We start from the raw sequence: 19,301 nt of genomic DNA, 5'->3' as shown, positions 1-19,301 counted from the left end.
TGGCGGGCTGCACAGGCTCCCAGGAGGGGAGGTCTGGAGAGTGACCTGTGCTTGCACACAGGCTTCTTTGTGGCGGCAGTAGCATTCTTGGCGTCTCATGCCCGTCTCTGGGGTCCGCGCTGATAGCCGCGGCTCACGCCCATCTCTGGAGCTCCTTTAAGCGGCGCTCTTAATCCCCTCTCCTCGCGCACCAGGAAACAAAGAGAGAAGAAGTCTCTTGCCTCTTTGGCAGGTCCAGACTTTTTCCCGGACTCCCTGCCGGCTAGCCGTGGCGCACTAATCCCTTTAGGCTGTGTTCACGCTCCAGTCCTCTCCCTGCACTCAGCCTGAAGCCCGAGCCTCAGCTCTCAGACCCCGCCCGCCCCGGCGGCTGAGCAGACAAGCCTCTCGGCCTGGTGAGTACCAGTCGGCACCGATCCTCTGTGTGGGATTCTCCGCTTTGCCCTCCGCACCCTTGTTACTGCACTCTCCTCCGCGGCCCCGAAGCTTCCCCGCTCGGCCACCCGCAGTCTCCGCCCACGAAGGGGCTTCCTAGTGTGTGGAAACCTTTCCTCCTTCACTGCTCCCTCCCACTGGTGCAGGTCCCGTTCGTATTCTTTTGTCTCTGTTTTTCCTTTTTTCTTTTGCCCTACCTAGGTACGTAGGGAGTTTCTTGCCCTTTGGGAGGTCTGAGGTCTTAGGCCAGCGTTCAGTGGGTGTTCTGTAGGAGTTGTTCCGGTAATTCTTTCATGTGGTATTTACATCAGGGGATCTTGTTTCCACCTCTACCTCTTTACATCCAGTTTCCCCTGTACCTTTTAGGTAACTATTTTTATTTGGGTAGGTGTGTGGGTGTGTGTGTTTTCTGGGTTTCTTCATGTAGCAAGAAGAAAATAGAAAGATATATTCTTATTTCTCCACTCCTCTTCATACACACAAGGTATCATACTGTATATATCATTCTGTATTTTGCTTTTAATGTTTATATAGGCTATCTTGGAAAATTTCCATTTCCACATATAGCATGCTTAAATATTCTTTTTTATAGCTATAGATTCCATTGTATAGATGTACTATAGTTTACCAGTTAAATTATGGTATACCAAAAGTAGGCTTCCTTGATCAAAGAGAAATTTACATTTGTAATTTTGATAAGAAACTTTCAAATTTTGCTTCACAGGTTTTGCTTAGTCTTGCACTGCTGTCAGCAGTGTATGAGATGCCTACTTACCATAGCCTCATCAACAGAGTATGTTGTCAGACTTTTGTATTTTTGCCAGTGTGATAAATGAAAGATATTTTGGCAAGTTTGAGTTTGCTTTTCTCTGAGGTTGAACACCTTTTCTTTAGTTTGAAGGCCGTTTATATTTCTGTTTTCCTGAACTGTCTTTCATGCCCTTTGCCCGTTGATCCTGATCTCAATTTTTCAGGAGCTCTTTATATATCATGAAGATTATATGCCTCTTATATAAGTTGCAAATATTTTTTTCCCAGTTTGCATTTGTCTTTTGACTTTGCTTGTATAGTCATCCCTCAGTATCTGCAGGGGATTGTTTCCAGGACCCCCTGAGGATACCAAAATCCTTGGATGCTCAAGTCCCTTATATAAAATGGCATAGTATTTGCATATACCTATGCACATCCTCCTGTATACTTTAAATCATCTCTAGATTACTTATAGTAGGCAAATTTAAGTTTTGCTTTTTTGGAACTTGCTGGAATTTTTTTCTGAATATTTTTGATCCTCAGTTGGTTGAATCCATGGATGTGGCACCCACGATATGGAGGGCTAACTGTAGTATGTTGTGTGTGTTTTGCCATCTAAAAAGTTCTTAGTTATGTGTAGGTGAATTTAACATTTTTCTTTTATGGCTTCCAGACTTTGCATCATAGATTTATCAGCCTTCTTCACTTGAGGTTATAAAGGAGCTTGCCATGTGTTTCTTCCAGTTCTTTTATGGTTTGTCCCCTCCTTCCTTCAACATTTAAATATTTGATCCATTTGGAATTTACCCTAGTATACAGTATGTAGTATGGGTGAACCTTTTTTTCCTAGATTGGTTCCAGTAGTTCCAACATCAGTTATTTAAAAGTTCATCTTTATCCTATTTCAGATGCTGCCTTTATTTTATTTTGATTTTCTTTATGTGTTGGAGTCTGCTTTGGTCTTTCTGTTTTATTCCGTTGGTCTGTCAGTCTGTTGAACAGGTATCATGAAGGAACAAAAATGAGCCTACAGAAGTGAATGAAGGACTGGTAGGTGACTTTCCCTTGGTGATAAGAGTGGAAAACCAAATTTTTACCTACTGATGAAACATATATACACCTTGGAATCAACCTGTTCAGAGAAGCATAAGGGAGCATAGCTATATTAGAGGATGGCATTACAGGAGTGCATGAGGGGAATTACCAAAGGAACTGAAAGGCTGATAGCCCCAGCCCATTGATGACCTCGTATGCCATATTAAGGAATTTGAATTTTGTCCTATAAATAACTGGAAAATTTTGAGAAGACTAATGAAATATAAGGTTATATCTTAGAATGGGATTCTAAATCTGAGTTCAGTGGACTCCTCAGCAGTCCATAATGGGCTTGAAATTTTATGTTCCAGAGAGAGTATCTAAGGCTTTCATCAGGTTCTCAGAAGTATTTGACACGCACACATGTTAAGAATGCCTTCTTTAGAAAGATTTCACTGATAACATGGGGATAGGATAGATTGGATGGGGTTTAAAACTAAAGATAGGGTTGCCAATCAAGAAGTTTTTGCTTTAGAGTAGGCAGAATATGAGTTGCAGAGGGAAAAAGTAAGCTTTCCCTTCTGTTCATTATTTCTGGAAGGTATGGCCATTTCTCACAATTTGCAGTAGTTATGTTCTATACATTCCCTGCAAACACTGAATTAGTGAATACTGAACCACTGCTCCTAGGAGAAATGCAGAATTACTGTTATAAATGAGCCAAAGATGACCTCTGTATATTGACCCCTAGATTGTTTATTTCTTCACAGCCGACTGGGGTCCATTAGCTTAAAAGTCACCTGGCACTTGTCTGCAGTATGAGAGCTAGAAAAAGAAGGCAGTGTCACCTTGATTAACCTCAGCTGGGAAAGTATGCCTTGAGCAACTCAAATTTTTCAGTCCTCTGCGCATGTCTGCAAAAGCACTGCAAGTATTGATTTTGGGGTTACAAATAAATTTTAGCAAACAGACAAATTTGCAAATGCAGAGTATATGAATAAAGAGGATCAACTGTACCAATCCAGTCTCTTGAATATTTCCAATGATGAACCTACTCCCTCATGGTAAACTTTTCCCTTGCTGGATAGTTTTAACGGTTATATTGAGCTAAAATCTGCCTCCTGTGTTTTCTAATCTTAGGTCCTAATTTGGCTTTCTCGATTGTTCCCCTTTAATATACTGTTTGGATTCAGCTGTCTTATATTCATTTTCACTCCATTTTCCCCCTCTAGCATAAGTTTCCCAATTTCTTTGGAAACTTTTGGTTTTCTAAGTACTTTAGTGATTTAAAAGAATGAAACCTTTAATTTTGTTATTAACTAACATTTCCTCTGTCTGCACTCCCCTCCCCCCATAAAGACTGACCAACCTGAACTCCCATTGCTTCACTTTAGTCTACACTGTGTTTGTCAGTCCTTTTTCAGTTTAAAGTTATTCGGATTAATATCTGGGGAGATGGGTCACTGGCAGAAAAGGCCAGGATAGAGCTAACTTCAAATATACAGAAAGATTCTTATCTCTATTGTCAGTGCCTCTTTTCTCCCCTCTCCTAATGTCATCTCTACTTCTCCTTAGGTTAGCTTCATTCTGTAGCCAGGTTTCCTCAGTGTACTAGGGAAGATGGCCGTTAGGGACTCCAGATTTCTGTCCTTTTGGATTTAACTACAGTAGAAACAGAAACTTCTCTCAACCAGTGTTCATCTGTCAGTTAAGGAAAGAATTCTGGTACTGTTTGGGTTATATATCTAGCCCTGGATTAGGGATGTGGGAAACTGATCAGCCAGCTTCTATCATGTGTAGCCAGAAAAGTAGTGAGCCTTGTGATTGATGGCCTCTCCAGAACCCTGTGGTTTTTAGGGAAGGGTGGGTTCCCAGAGGAAATAGCAGTGCTAAACAACTAAACAGCAAATATCAACTGTATACATTAAGACAGGTATTTTCTTCTGCTATGTTTAGGATCAGTAAGACATCTCTTAGGGACCATCATTATGATTGAAGGATTAGAGTTTTCAGCTTTGAACAATGTTGGATCAAAATTGATTTTGCTTTAAATGTTGACATCTATTATTTCTCAGTGGTGAGCACATAAGGATCTGTAGTATTTTCTGTTCTTTTATATGTTTAAGATATTTTGTAATTTTAATAAAAAACTAAAAATTAATTTTGCTTTACGTTGGTGAGTAATAATAGATACTTGAGTCATAATTTCCCATTATTATTAAGTTAGTGAAATAATTTTCTGACATAGTAATCCATATGACATTTTAAAGGTGTTATAAAGGTAAATTATTGGTTTTTTTCAATAATGTGAAAAATATATAATTTATTTCCTTTACCTCATATCATATGTTTATGATACCATAGGTACCTGCAAGGTGTGGAGTTACAGTCCGGGACAGCCTAAAGAAAGCACTGATGATGAGAGGTCTAATCCCAGAGTGCTGTGCTGTTTACAGAATTCAGGATGGGTATGGTTTGTATGTGATGTGAAACTTTGTTTAAAAAAGGAAAAGAAACCCTCAGACATGAAATTTTGGGGTTTTCTGTAAGATCTTTACCCAGACCTAGGGTATTGAAAATCAACTTCAGGAAAAAATTATTAATACTAAGTTAATTAGCCTAAGGAAATCTTGTAGGCCCTTTGAGGAGTTAACATTAGATAATTCCTTGTGATGATAGTGTTTGTTTCTCTGATCAAATGACTTTGTTTAGAGTTTGAGATTCTTAAAATTTTTGAACTGTTTTTTATGTGTCTTATTTGAATAATGGACTCTTTCCCAGTCCTTTATTTTTAATATAAACTCATAGTTTCACAAAAGACTTACCAAATTAACATTTTATATTGAATTATTTTTCAGAAAGCATCTAAAATTTTGCCATGAGCCCCCCAACCCCAATTTTGAGTCCCGTTTTTTTAAAACAAAAAAAAAAAGTCTCCTTTTTGGGGCATATTGTCCCTTGAGTACTCTTTTTCTTTGAATGGGTAGGTAAATCCATACCTGTGATTTTTTTTTTTTTTTTTTTTGGACCCCAGGAACAATCCATTTTCTGCTGTTGTAGGTCTTTTCTGGAGCTGACTTGAAGAAAAGAGTACATCTCTTTACCCTGCTGTTTGTCCAAGAGTGATACATTTATTTGGGGTAAACTTAAAAATTAATTTATTGCCATTTAAATTTCTAACGATGGAAGACCAGGGAGCCAAAACTCCCTCACCATTACTAGCCCCTCAATAACCAATTTTCATATCTTCAGCATGAGGTTTATGAAGATCTTTAGGTATGATAACCAAGAAAGGCTGTGTCTACACTTTTCAGAGAGAAGAAACCAATTGGCTGGGACACTGATATTTCCTGGCTTACTGGAGAGGAATTGCATGTAGAAGTGTTGGAGAATGTTCCACTTACAACACACAACTTTGTATGTACCTTTATATATTTTTTAATGTCAAAAATCTTCAAGTTCTTGTGAATGAATTTTTATGTAGAGAATATGAAGTATGGATGAATAATTTTGGCATTGATATTTTACCTAAGTTGAAAATCAGTTCTGTTATTTAGAAAAACAACACATATTTAAAGAGTTTTATTTTGATCATTATACTTTATTTTTAATTTAAAAAGTAATAACATATATGTATGTGTATAATTGACTCACTTTGTTGTACACCTGAAACTAACACAACATTGTAAATCAACTATATTTCAATTTTAAAAAATTCAAAAAAAAGTAATAGATATTCATTATTGAAAGAAAATTCTTAAAAATTTGAGTGGTATGAAAGTATATCAAGTAAAAACGTGAAAGTACCCTACCAGAGGTAAACAGTTGTTAATTGATTATTGTGTAGTCTTCCAAAGTCTTTCTATATATAAAACATGTGTCTGTGAACCCAAAGTTTTCTCCTTTCTTTTTTTTCTCCCTTCCCTTTCCTTCATTATTTTCCATTTTTTCCAACTAAAAAATGGAATCATGTTTTGTATGATATTCTTCATTTTTTTTTAAGTTAAACAAAACATCATGGGCATCTTTCCATGTCAGTACACCTAGCTTTATAATGATTGCAGAATAGTCCATAAGAATATAAATTCAGTATATTTAACCATCCCTCTTAACAAACATTTAAGTTTTTAAGAAATCTGTTATATACATGGTAAATAGACTCTTTCTGCATACATCTTGACACACTTGTGTAAATGTTTCTGAAAGATAGACTAATGGAAGTGGAATAGCTTTCCTTGAGGACTGAAGAAAGATAGATGTTAAAGCTCTCCTTCAATACTTCTCCCTTTATCTGGTTTTGCATTTGCCAGAACCTAGCCTAAGCTAAGTGTCACCAGCATGAGGCCTGGAACAGTGGAACCTCTCTACCTCAGAGATAAGGTAGAGGGTACAGTTCCAGAGCTTGAGAACCTGTCCTCTAAAAGAGTAGGCAGGAGCCAAGATTAGAGTGATCTGTAAGGCAGGAATGCACTTCTTACTTTTCTATATATGGAATTTGGACCACAGTTTATTTTTCTAGATGGATAGTTATTGCTACCCTTTTGGCATCAAGTGTTTTCCCTTGTGCCTTGTTGATTAGTACAGCTGGGCTCTTTTGATTTCCTGGGGGGTGTTAGTGTTTTGGAGGCTCCATTAGCGGTGAATAATGAGATCAAGTTTGTGCTTCAATAGATAAGGTATCTTTTGGAGGAGTGTAAGATAAACCTGATGCCACTCAGATTTACTGTGTAGCAGATAGTTTTATAATGATGAGATAAGGAGTTCACTACTATTGACTTTTTTTTTAAACCTGTAGAATTTTGAGAGGATAAATCTTAAGATTTTTTATTTAAGTTTTTAGGAATTAAAGTACTCTTTTTCTTATTCTTCTTAATTAGAAATTGGATATGAGGAGGTAAAAGAAGATCTTAGTTACTAACCTTAAGCAGTGCCTCAGGAAGGTCCTTGCCACAAGAGGGTAATGAAAGCAAACTGCAGGTTAGTTGCAGAGTATGGAAATCTTCACAACACAGTTGGAGAGCTGCCAGTTAATATTTGTTGAGATCTTTTCATTTGCCAATATTTTGTCTGATCTGGGGATATAACAATTAATAAGAAAACAGTATCCCTGCCTTAGAGTAGAGAGACAGATGATTTAATTAAAATTTTTCATAAGCACTCTAAATTACTGTGTATGTTTAAAGTGCTATAGATACACAGAGTAGAGATTCCTAACCTGGCCTTTGAGGAGTCAGGAAGTTTTCCCAAAGGAAGAAATATGAAAGCTGTGGCCTGATGGATGAGGGAAGAGCAGATGAAGAGTGAAGGGAAGAGTACTCTGGACAGGGACTTCCCAGGTGGCACAGTGGTTAAGAATCTGCCTGCCAATACAGGGGACACGGGTTTGAGCCCTGGTCCAGGAAGATCCCACGTGCTGTGGAGCAGCTAAGCCCGTGCACCACAACTACTGAGCCTGCGCTCTTGAGCCCGCACTCTGCAGCAAGAGAAGCCCGCACGCCGCAACGAAGAGTAGCCCGTGCTCACCACGACTAGAGAAAGCCCATGTGCAGCAACAAAGACCCAAAACAGCCATAAATAAATAAATAAATATTTTTAAAAAAATGAGTACTCTAGACAGAGGGAACAGCAAGAAAGCATGTTACAGTTTTGAAAAGGAGTTTTGAAAGGAGTTCAGAATGGATGATACAAAGTTGGAGAGGTGGCTGTTAGAGTGTAGCGTGTATATGGGTGGAGTAAGCTCATGAGAGTTCTTGTAAGCTATGTTAAAGATTTAGACTTTTCCCTAAAATCATTGGAAATTTAATGATTATAATAGGCAGGGGAGCAGTGTGCTTAGATTTGTGTTTTGGAATGATTGCTCTTAGTGTCATAGAGAGGCAAGAGTAAGCCTGTGTTCTGCTTAGAAAGGGAAAGAAATCCTCTCTCTGCTTCTCTGGGCTGGCTTTTGTTGACTACTGGAGGAAGGCTGCTTATGCCTCCTGGTTTCATAGTCTGTTATAAAAGCGATTCCTTCAGTATATACCTACATCCCAGGAATCCTTGGGAACTGGCAGGGGGCAGGGAAGGTAGAGAAACAAGATTAAAAACAGGTGCCATGTGTCCAGACCTTCCCATTTTCTATAGGCACTAAAGTTAATGTCTTCCCTCAGACAGCCCCACACCTTACAAATTAATGCATGCAAACTACCTGTTCTATGGCCCCCACGAGTTTACCATCCATGTCTTGAATTCCAAAATAAGCATAAGTTGTGGCCCAAAAGAAAAGATATACCTTCCTGTTCCCACCTTTATTGACAAAGGTATATTCACAGATAGAGGTATATGTCACTTACTCAATTTATGCTCAAATGCATACCCACTTTTTCTCCTGCTCAGGTGTTTTTCTCTCCTTTCTGCTTTCCTCCCTCCTGCCCTCCTTCCTTTTCTCTCTTTTTTCCCCCTTCCTTTACATACAGAAACAACCAGTTACACAGTTTTCACATATAATTCAGTGACAGGAAGAAAGACTGCAACTGAGTAGATTAAAGAAAGAAGAGAAATTGGGGCTTCATGAAAGTCTGCAGATTATTAGGCGATTGAGAGTATGAGTAGTTAGCAAAAAGGATAAAGTGACTATAAAATACTGATTCCTGTGAATACGTTTTGTATTTTTCTGTGCTCTAATTTCCAGAGATTATGCTAGCAATATAAAAAGATGCTTGCTTTAGTAAATAGTAGCCACATAAATATTAAAGAAGATTTTCTAATTGCTTTTATATCCAGAGACAAATGGAAAAGGAACAAAGCTAAAAACAGTCAGTTGCTTTCTTATATCCCCTAAAAAGTGATACATAGACAAAAAGGTGAAGAAAACAAGAGCTACTCTTAAAACTATCTAAATGTTCTCAAAAAGCCAGAATGGATGATGTGCCAAGATATCATATTCTTGATGAAGTATTATTTTTAATAACATTTTATCGTGTTAAATATGTGTTTATTGAAAACAGTTTGATAAAGTGGGTGTTGAAATCAATTTAATGGATCATGAAAAGCATTTACATGCAGTAGAATGGATTAGAAAATTCTGATATGTATTATGTATAGTTAGAGTAATATTATTATATGAATACAGGTGTGTCCTGGGTCATGATGTATTTTTCTCACTATTGTGTGTGATTAATGCTGTCTGAAAAACTGAGATGAATTGAGAATATACAGCAAAGAACAAAGGACAAAATAGAGTCACCCATGCTCTCATCACTCTCAAATAGCCATTGTTAACATTTTTTATTTGTTTATCCTTTTTATGTTTTCTGCTTATATATACAAACCAAACGGTTTTAAACAATTTCTGGTTTTGTTCGTTATCAAGATAGAGCTTCCCTGGCACAGTTCTGTTTATGTGACCCATGTTTGGCTTCTGACATGGAGTTCTTACACGTTGCCTTTTAAGTTTCACACAGAGGAATGTTCACAGATACATTTAGGTGTTATAATCCTCTAACAAACTGATAATTTGTTAAAAGTAGTTCTTACCTTCTTTTAGGTGATTTTCCTGTCCCTTGTCCTAAGTTAGCAAGATTAGGTAGGGTTGATCTGATTTTCATATAATTATAAACTAGTTTTTTTCTTTTATAAATTCTTTTTTACATTTTAATCAAAGTATATTACATTTTAATCAAATGTATATTGTTTTTATGATAGTGCAGAGGGGTTTACAAAAAAAAAAAAAACACCTGTTGCCCTATCCCTTGTTAGCCTCTAATGCCACTCTCCAGGGGAAATCATTCTTTTTTTTTTTCTTTTTTTTTCTTTTAATTAGATCCCATTTGTTTATTTTTGTTTTTATTTCCATTACTCTAGGAGGTGGATCAAAAAAGAACTTGCTGTGATTTATGTCAAAGAGTGTTCTTCCTATGTTTTCCTCTATGAGTTTATAGTGTCCAGTCTTACATTTAGGTCTCTAATACATTTTGAGTTTATTTTTGTGTATGGTGTTAGGGAGTGTTCTGACTTCATTCTTTTACATGTAGCTGTCCAGTTTTCCCAGCACCACTTATTGAAGAGACTGTCTTTTCTCCATTGTATATCCTTGCCTCCTTTGTCATAGATCAGTTGACCATAGGTGTGTGGGTTTATCTCTGGGCTTTCTATCCTGTTCCACTGATCTATATTTCTGTTTTTGTGCCAGTACCATATTGTCTTGATTACTGTAGCTTTGTAGTATAGTCTGAAGTCAGGGAGTCTGATTCCTCCAGCTCCGCTTTTTTCCCCCAAAACCACTTTGGCTATTCGGGGTCTTTTGTGTCTCCATACAAATTTTAAGACTTTTTGTTCTAGTTCCGTAAAAAATGCCATTGGTAATTTGATAGGGATTGCATTGAATCTGTAGATTGCTTTGGGTAATGTAGTCATTTTCACAATATTGATTCTTCCAGTCCAAGAACATGGTATATCTCTCCATCTGTTGATATCATCTTTAATTTCTTTCATCAGTGTCTTATAGTTTTCTGCATACAGGTCTTTTGTCTCCCTAGGTAGGTTTATTCCTAGGTATTTTATTCTTTTTGTTGAAATGGTAAATGGGAGAGTTTCCTTAATTTCTCTTTCAGATTTTTCATCATTAGTGTATAGGAATGCCAGAGATTTCTGTGCATTAATGTTGTATCCTGCAACTTTACCAAATTCATTGAATAGCTCTATTAGTTTTCTGATGGCATCTTTAGGATTCTCTATGTATAGTATCATGTCATCTGCAAACAGTGACAGTTTTATTTCTTCTTTTCCAACTTATATTCCTTTTATTTCTTTTTCTTCTCTGATTGCTGTGGCTAGGAATTCCAAAACTATGTTGAATAATAGTGGTGAGGGTGGACATCCTTGTCTTGTTCCTGATCTTAGAGGAAATGCTTTCAGTTTTCACCATTGAGAATGATGTTTGCTGTAGGTTTGTCATATATGGCCTTTATTATGTTGAGGTAGGTTCCCTCTATGCCCACTTTCTGGAGAGTTTTTATCATAAGCGGGTGTTGAATTTTGTCAAAAGCTTTTTCTGCATCTAATGAGATGATCATATGGTTTTTATTCTTCAATTTGTTAATATGGTGTATCGCATTGATTGATTGGCGTATATTAAAGAATCCTTGCATTCCTGGAATAAACCACACTTGATCATGGTGTATGATCCTTTTAATGTGCTGTTGGATTCTGTTTGCTAGTATTTTGTTGAGGATTTTTGCATCTATGTTCATCAGTGATATTGGCCTGTAGTTTTCTTTCTTTGTGACATCCTTGCCTGGTTTTGGTATCAAGGTGATGGTGGCCTTGTAAAATGAGTTTGGGAGTGTTCCTCCCTCTGCTATATTTTGGAAGAGTTTGAGAAGGATAGGTGTTAGCTCTTCTCTAAATGTTTGATAGAATTCACCTGTGAAGCCATCTGGTCCTGGGCTTCTGTTTGTTGGAAGGTTTTTAATCACAGTTTCAATTTCAGTGCTTGTGATTGGTCTGTTCATATTTTCTGTTTCTTCCTGGTTCAGTCTTGGAAGGTTCTACCTTTCTAAGAATTTGTCCGTTTCTTCCAGGTTATCCATTTTATTGGTATAGAGTTGCTTGTAGTAGTCTCTTAGGATGCTTCGTATTTCTGCAGTGTCTGTTGTAACTTCTCCTTTTTCATTTCTAATTTTATTGATTTGAGTCCTCTCCCTCTTTTTCTTGATGAGTCTGGCTAATGGTTTATCAGTTTTGTTTATCTTCTCAAAGAACCAGCTTTTAGTTTTATTGATATTTGCTATTGTTTTCTTTGTTTCTATTTATTTCTGCTCTGATCTTTATGATTTCTTTCCTTCTGCTAACTTTGGGTTTTGTTTGTTCTTCTTTCTCTAGTTCCTTTAGGTGTACAGTTAGATTGTTTATTTGAGATTTTTCTTGTTTCTTGAGGTAGACTTGTATAGCTGTAAACTTCCCTCTTAGAACTGCTTTTGCTGCATCCCATAGGTTTTGGATCATCGTGTTTTCATTGTCATTTGTCTCTAGGTATTTTTGATTTCCTCTTTGATTTCTTCAGTGATCTCTTGGTTATTTAGTAACGTATTGTTTAGCCTCCATATGTGTGTGTTTTTTACGTTTTTGTCCCTGTAATTCATTTCTAATCTCATAGCGTTATGGTCAGAAAAGATGCTTGATATGATTTCAATTTTCTTATATTTACTGAGGCTTGATTTGTGACCCAAGATGTGGTCTATCCTGGAGAACTTTCTTTGCGCACTTGAGAAAAAAGTGTAATCTGCTGTTTTTGGATGGACTGTCCTGTAAATATCAATTAAATCTATCTGGTCTGTTGTGTCATTTAAAGCTTCTGTTTCCTTATTACTTTTCATTTTGGATGATCTGTCCATTGGTGTAAGTGAGGTGTTAAAGTCCCCCACTAAAATTGTGTTACTGTCGATTTCCTCTTTTATAGCTGTTAGCAGTTGCCTTATGTATTGAGGTGCCCTTATGTTAGGTGCATAAATATTTATAATTGTTATATCTTCTTCTTGGATTGGTCCATTGATCATTATGTAGTGTCCTTCCTTGTCTATTGTAACATTCTTTATTTTAAAGTCTATTTTATCTGATATGAGTATTGCTACTCCAGCTTTCTTTCGATTTCCATTTGCATGGAATATCTTTTTCCATCCCCTCACTTTCAGTCTGAATGTGTTCCTAGTTCTGAAGTGGGTCTCCTGTAGACAGCACATATATGGGTCTTGTTTTTGTATCCATTCAGTGAGCCTGTGTCTTTTGGTTGGAGCGTTTAATCCATTCACGTTTCAGGTCATTATCGATATTTATGTTCCTATTACCATTTTCTTAATTGTTTTGGGTTTGTTTTTGTACGTCCTCTTCTTCTCTTGTGTTTCCCACTTAGAGAAGTTCCTTTAGCATTTGTTGTAGAGCTGCTTTGGTGGTGCTGAATTCTTTTAGCTTTCTCTTGTCTGTAAAGCTTTTGATTTCTCCATCGAATCTGAATGAGATCCTTGCCAGGTACAGTAATCTTGGTTGTAGGTTCTTCCCTTTCATCATTTTAAGTATATCATGCCCCTCCCTTCTGACTTGTAGAGTTTCTGCTGAGAAATCAGCTGTTAACCTTGTGAGAGTTCCCTTGTGTGTTATTTGTCGTTTTTCCCTTGCTGCTTTCAATAATTTTTCTTTGTCTTTAATTTTTGCCAATTTGATTACTATGTGTCTTGGCGTATTTCTCCTTGGGTTTATCCTGTGTAGGACTCTCTGAGCTTCCTGGACTTGGGTGGCTATTTCCTTTCCCATGTTAGGGAAGTTTTCAACTGTAATCTCTTCAGATATTTTCTCTGGTCCTTTCTCTCTCTCTTCTCCTTCTGGGACCCCTATAATGCGAATGTTGTTGTATTTAATGTTGTCCCAGAGGTCTCTTAGGCTGTCTTCATTTCTTTTCATTCATTTTTCTTTATTCTGTTCCACAGCAGTGAATTCCACCATTCTGTCTTCCATGTCACTTATCCATTCTTCTGCCTCAGTTATTCTGCTATTGATTCCTTCTAGTGTATTTTTCATTTCAGTTATTGTATCGTTCATCTCTGTTTGTTTGTTCTTTAATTCTTCTAGGCCTTTGTTAAACATTTCTTACGTCTTCTCAATCTTTACCTCCATTCTTTTTCTGAGGTCCTGGGTCATCTTCACTATCATTTTTCTGAATTCTTTTTCTCAAAGGTTGCCTATCTCCACTTCATTTAGTTTTTCTGGGGTTTTATCTTGTTCCTTCATCTGGTGCATAGCCCTCTGCCTTTTCATCTTGTCTGTCTTTCTGTGAATGTGGTTTTTGTTCCACAGGCTGCAGGATTGTAGTTCTTCTTGCTTCTGCTCATCCTCTAGAGGATGAGGCTCTCTGAGAGGAAATCATTCTTAACTTTCAATGGTTTCTGTTTCAAGCTTTTCTCGTGATTATTTTCATATTACTAAATAATAACTTTAAGCTACAATTTCTTACTTTATCAGTTTTAGACATTTACTTATGGCCAGTTCCATAGGGAATTAGATCATTTGTAACATTACAACCTTCCTCCTCTTTTCTCTCCTCCTCTGAAGCATTTTTGTTTTTTGTGGGTTTTCTGGTTCCTCTATTGCATAACCTTTGTAACTTTAAGTATGCCATTGTTTCTTGTTCTGTCAACACCAGTAAGCATCTGTTAACTCCTTTCTTTGTAGAGTTATTGAAGTGTACCCTTATTCTGTCTTTCACCTGTTTCTTCCTTCTCCTGCCATCTCTGCTTTTACTTTTATGTAGTAAAGCATATTAGTTAGTGTTTTATTTATTTTCCATCTTCTTGACTTCTGAGTTTAATTGGTTAGTGGGTGGGAGATAAATACATGTAGTCCATCTGTTATCTTGAATCCACTAGTTTTCATTTTAGTATCTTAGTGTTTAAGTCAGTTCTCATGATGTAAGCATATTCAAGATTTGTTATTTTAATCAAGAGTAAATAAGTTGATTTCTAAAAAGATTCTTACTAGTTTTTGAAATCCTCTACGATGTTTTACTTTGCAGGTACGGAAAACTTTTTTCACCTTAGCATTTTGTGACTTCTGTCGAAAGCTGCTTTTCCAGGGGTTCCGCTGTCAAACATGTGGTTATAAATTTCACCAGCGTTGTAGTACAGAGGTTCCACTGATGTGTGTTAATTATGACCAACTTGAGTAAGTAATCAAAAAATTTTTCTTTTCTGTCTTCCACTTTACATTTAACTTTTCTTAATGTGAAACTAGTATGTCTTAGAGTCTGTGGAAGTTTTCTGCACAGAAGAGTTGTTACAGGGAACTTTTTGAAGTGTGGCTAGAGAGTAATATGTAATATAGCTAGTACTTCTCTCTCAAATTATAATTCTGGTTTGCTGTACATTTCATTTATGTTTTATATTCTCTTTTAATTAATAAAGATCCCTTGCCCATAGAAATCACTTTTCGATGGGTTTTGGGTGTTTCAATTAAATTAACCATTATATTTTTGGACCGCAGATTGGGGAATCTGGTTCTGTCAGCAATTTTGTAAATTAAGTGCTCTCTCTCTCTCAAAGTTTGTGTGCCTGTCTGTCTGTCTGTCTGTCTCTATCTCTCCCTCCCCCTCTCCTTCTCTTACTCCTCCTCTCTTCCCCCTAGTCCCTCTCTTCCCCCTATTACCTCTCTCAATAGATTGAGTCTATCTTAATCTTTTTTTGTATTGTTACTGCTGCTAGTAAAAGTCTTATTCCTTTTTTTGATTACTTGAGTAGAGGGAATTCAACTCTGTATTTTAAAGTATATCATAATGATATAACCTAATTTTTAGCAGTAGATACATTTTCTTCTAATTCCTTAACCATAAAGCATGATTTTTCCACTCTACTATGTAGAAATTTGCTGTATATAGCAATTAGTTTTAGATTCTGAGCTTGCCTTTGAAAGTACAATATAATTTTTTTACAATAAGCCTTTAGACAAAAAGTACAACTAATTGAATTTAACAATCCTTCCTGAAAATGGAATTTGATCTCAGACATTTTTGTTAATTCTTTAAGGTATTCTGGTATATGAAGCTTCTGGGTTTTGCACAAGTTAGGTTTGTTTTTGTTTTGTTTTTGTTTTTGCCTCACAGTTTGCTGTTTGTCTCCAAGTTCTTTGAACACCACCCAATACCACAGGAGGAGGCCTCCTTAGCAGAGACGACCCTTACGTCTGGATCATCCCCTTCTGCACCCCCCTCCGATTCTATTGGGTATGATTTGATTCCTGCTGTTCAGTGACATGCTATTTGAGCTGATTTCTTTGGAACTTTTGGTTAATTATAAACCTTTCCAACATTTGGATTGTTAAATTAAGGATTTTTTTTTTTCAGGTAACTTATCACACCAGTCAGCTAATTTACATACATTTGGTACAGATACACAGGGTTAAAGCTGACATAGACTGTTTTAGGACCATCCTTGAAAAAAAGCAACAGATAATTTAGAGTCCCTGCCTTGTGCTCATTGCTTTATTTTTAATATCAGATATAGAAGTATATGATTTCCATTTAGAAAAGTAACATTAACATATGAGATAATGGCCGATGACTTAAAAATAGTATATAATTATAATCTACAATTTATGATATATTATTTTAAACTATGTGATAAATATTATCATGTTTACAGGAGAAGAGAGAATAGTGAGAGAGGGTAGTCAACATTTAATCAAGAAAGTGGGATTTGAACTGGACCGTAAAGAATTCTAGAATCTGAATGAGCATAGGAAATAAAAGCATGGTGATGGTGGGGGCACAGGAGCAAGGGGAGAAGGGAGGTACAAGCAGCATATCTTCATCTTCTAGTATACCCATTTTCTTTAGATTTGCTAATAAAATATATTAGATTTAATCCAAGTTTTTGTTTTTCTTACTTAAAGACCAATGTCCTTTACATACATATTTCTGACTTACTGTGTACTACATGTTGCTGTCATAGTTTTAATTCAGTAAGTTTCAAGAATGACTTGCTATCACTACACCAGATCAGTTTTGTTAATTAGACTACCCTATTCAGTTGTAGTAAATTCAGGCTTTTTCCACTTCTAAGTTCTAACTTAAAGTATGTTACTGCTTTGAGACTTTAAATGACCTGTAAGTAGTGTTTAAAAAGTCAGTGCACTTTCCAAAACTTTTAAAAAGCTAATATTGTCACTTTTACATTCTTTTTACCTGGCTCCCAAAATCCCTTGCCAACTGCTTTTATTGGCTGTCTAAAGCAAAAATAAAGACAGCTTTGTCACAAACTAAATATTTCTCAGTTATCAGAATAAAATGGACCAGTAGAACGTGCTAATTTTCTTAAAGGCCAGTTCCATCAGCCTTACCTATAATTCTTATTGGTTTATAGCAGTTTTTTGAAGTACATAATATTGTATTATTTTTATTTCTCTTCTAAGTGGATTCATTTAGATAAAGTCAAAATGTCTTTCCCTACCCTTAAAAGTGTGCTTCAAAGAAGCACAAATTCTTGTTCAGATTCTATTAACATATTTTATTTAGAAGCCTTTTGTCACTATTTGGCTTCTTTGGCTGTTTCAACCTTAATCTAGTCCTTTTCTACTGTATTTTCTTCTCATTCCTCTCTAAACCCTCTCCCGTCTTAAAAATGTCTTTTTATTCCCTCAACATTGTCTTTCTGGCTGTCTTATTAACCACTAGATAATGCTGATTAGTTATAGCATTTGCATAAGATGGGGTGCAACAGTAACCAATCTCTGAAGAGAGGCTATTAGCACTGAGTCATTCATTGGTCCTGATGGAGCTCACTAAGACAGTCACACCTCGTCAGTCAAGTGACACTCATTTCTTAGCTCCCTAGGGTATTCCTTCTGAGGGGCACAGACTTCTCACAGGTGTTTACAATCTATTCTCAAAACTTTAATGTGCTCTGGGAGTGCCAGGTTCATTTTGGGAGCAGTGAGAGATCATAGACTTTGTTATTTATCCACGGTACCAAAATAGGTCACTCTGTCACCTATTTTGGTGGTTTCATCAAAAAGCAGTTGTTACAAATATTTACTTTAATGCTTAATATATTATTTTCCTGTGTGTCTTGTATCGATTATTGATCATGGTAAACATTTCAAAATATGAGAGATTGATACTCTGAGAATCATCTTTTGAATCTTTTGCTATTATTGTTCAGGATTTTAATTCAACTCTTGTATAAAGCAATAGGTATATCTTTTAGGTCCTGAAAAACACATGTATGTTTTTAAAAGATTTATAATTTCCTAATATTGATACTTCCCATAAAAATTTCATTTTAGTAACTTCAACTATCAAGAAATGGCAAAGGTAGAAAAATTGGCAGACATTATTCAGTCAGTGCCTACCTAGAGCATTTTTGTATAACTTTAAAGGACAAGAGTTTCTTCAGCTGATTAACAACAGGTAATTTTTAGCCATTTGTAGATTTCTCTGGAGTTTTCTGGATAAGAATCAGTGTTCTTATCATTGATACTCCCTGGAGTGTCTGCTTGAGCCAAGCAGCTTTGTCAGTGTTAGTTGCAAGCACGTATTAGTTTTTTAAACTAACACTTTTAAAAGCCATTACTGCTGGATTTTTAATGCTTTATTTTAAAGATTTTATTTGAGAATATGAAAACAAGAAAATCTTTATATCATCCATTTTTCTATGTTATTATCTCTATAAAGTTGCTCTGAATCTTATCTTCCAATCACTTGATTTTTCCAGGCCCCCAATTCTCACCAGTCCGTCTCCTTCAAAATCCATTCCAATTCCACAGCCTTTCCGACCAGATGAAGATCATCGAAATCAGTTTGGACAACGAGACCGGTCCTCATCCGCTCCAAATGTGCATATAAACACCATAGAACCTGTCAATATTGATGTAAGTATCCAGCAGTGCTCGAACTTAGAAAATTCAAGTGTGTTTATTTTTTCTGCTACATTTATAATATAGATCAGAAATCAGTGCCATCTTTCATTTATCACAGTTATTATAAGTGATAGACTTTTCATGAATTACAAATCAGAAAAGCCTTTTCATCTTCTCTGATGGCATAAAATATTGAACTAGCACCAAATTATAGAGTTATTCTCATTTTTTTTTCTTATGACACCATCTCTGTAAAAGTCTTATCTTCATTTATTTAACAGATAATCCACTTGACCATTTTGGGGTAAAGAAAAAATAAGAATACACTTGCATATTTCCTATTTAGATCAATTTGAAATCTTTACCTAAATTTCTAAAAGTTTAACTTTGAGTTAAATAACCCTTAAGGACTAATCATTACTCTATGTACTTCTCATGCAAAGCTACCTTTTACCTTCTTTACTTTCTTGAGTATACCATTGGATTCCATCTCTACAGAAATCAATTATTTTAGTCTCCTTCTGGGGCTGGTCACTCGTGAATTTTTTTACTTTCCCGGTTTATCTTACATACTATAAGTTAATTACGTACATTAGTGTCACTTCTTCGATTTGACCTTAACTCCTGGACAGCAGAAACCATTCCTAATATAGTTCCCTAACATAGGAACTATTAAGTGTTAGTTGGCATCTAACATAAGAGGT

General features: G+C 36.1%; 1 protein-coding gene across 3 annotated transcripts in view; it reads left to right on the top strand.

Annotated features, from left to right (window-relative positions):
• Positions 1–19,301, top strand: part of BRAF (B-Raf proto-oncogene, serine/threonine kinase) — a 158,988-nt gene that overhangs the window by 81,766 nt on the left and 57,921 nt on the right. For all 3 annotated transcript variants that reach the window (XM_081244864.1, XM_081244863.1, XM_081244865.1), the window contains exons 4-8: positions 4,585–4,688; positions 5,535–5,637; positions 14,762–14,910; positions 15,845–15,964; positions 18,453–18,609. In XM_081244864.1, coding sequence (XP_081100990.1) covers positions 4,585–4,688; positions 5,535–5,637; positions 14,762–14,910; positions 15,845–15,964; positions 18,453–18,609 — 633 coding nt within the window. The remainder of the gene's footprint in view (positions 1–4,584; positions 4,689–5,534; positions 5,638–14,761; positions 14,911–15,844; positions 15,965–18,452; positions 18,610–19,301) is intronic.

This window comes from Mesoplodon bidens (assembly GCF_964165515.1).
Source record: "Mesoplodon bidens genome assembly, chromosome: 9".
Lineage (NCBI taxonomy): Eukaryota > Metazoa > Chordata > Mammalia > Artiodactyla > Ziphiidae > Mesoplodon > Mesoplodon bidens.
Note: the sequence above shows the minus strand (reverse complement) of the source record. Positions and strands in the feature narration are given on the sequence as shown.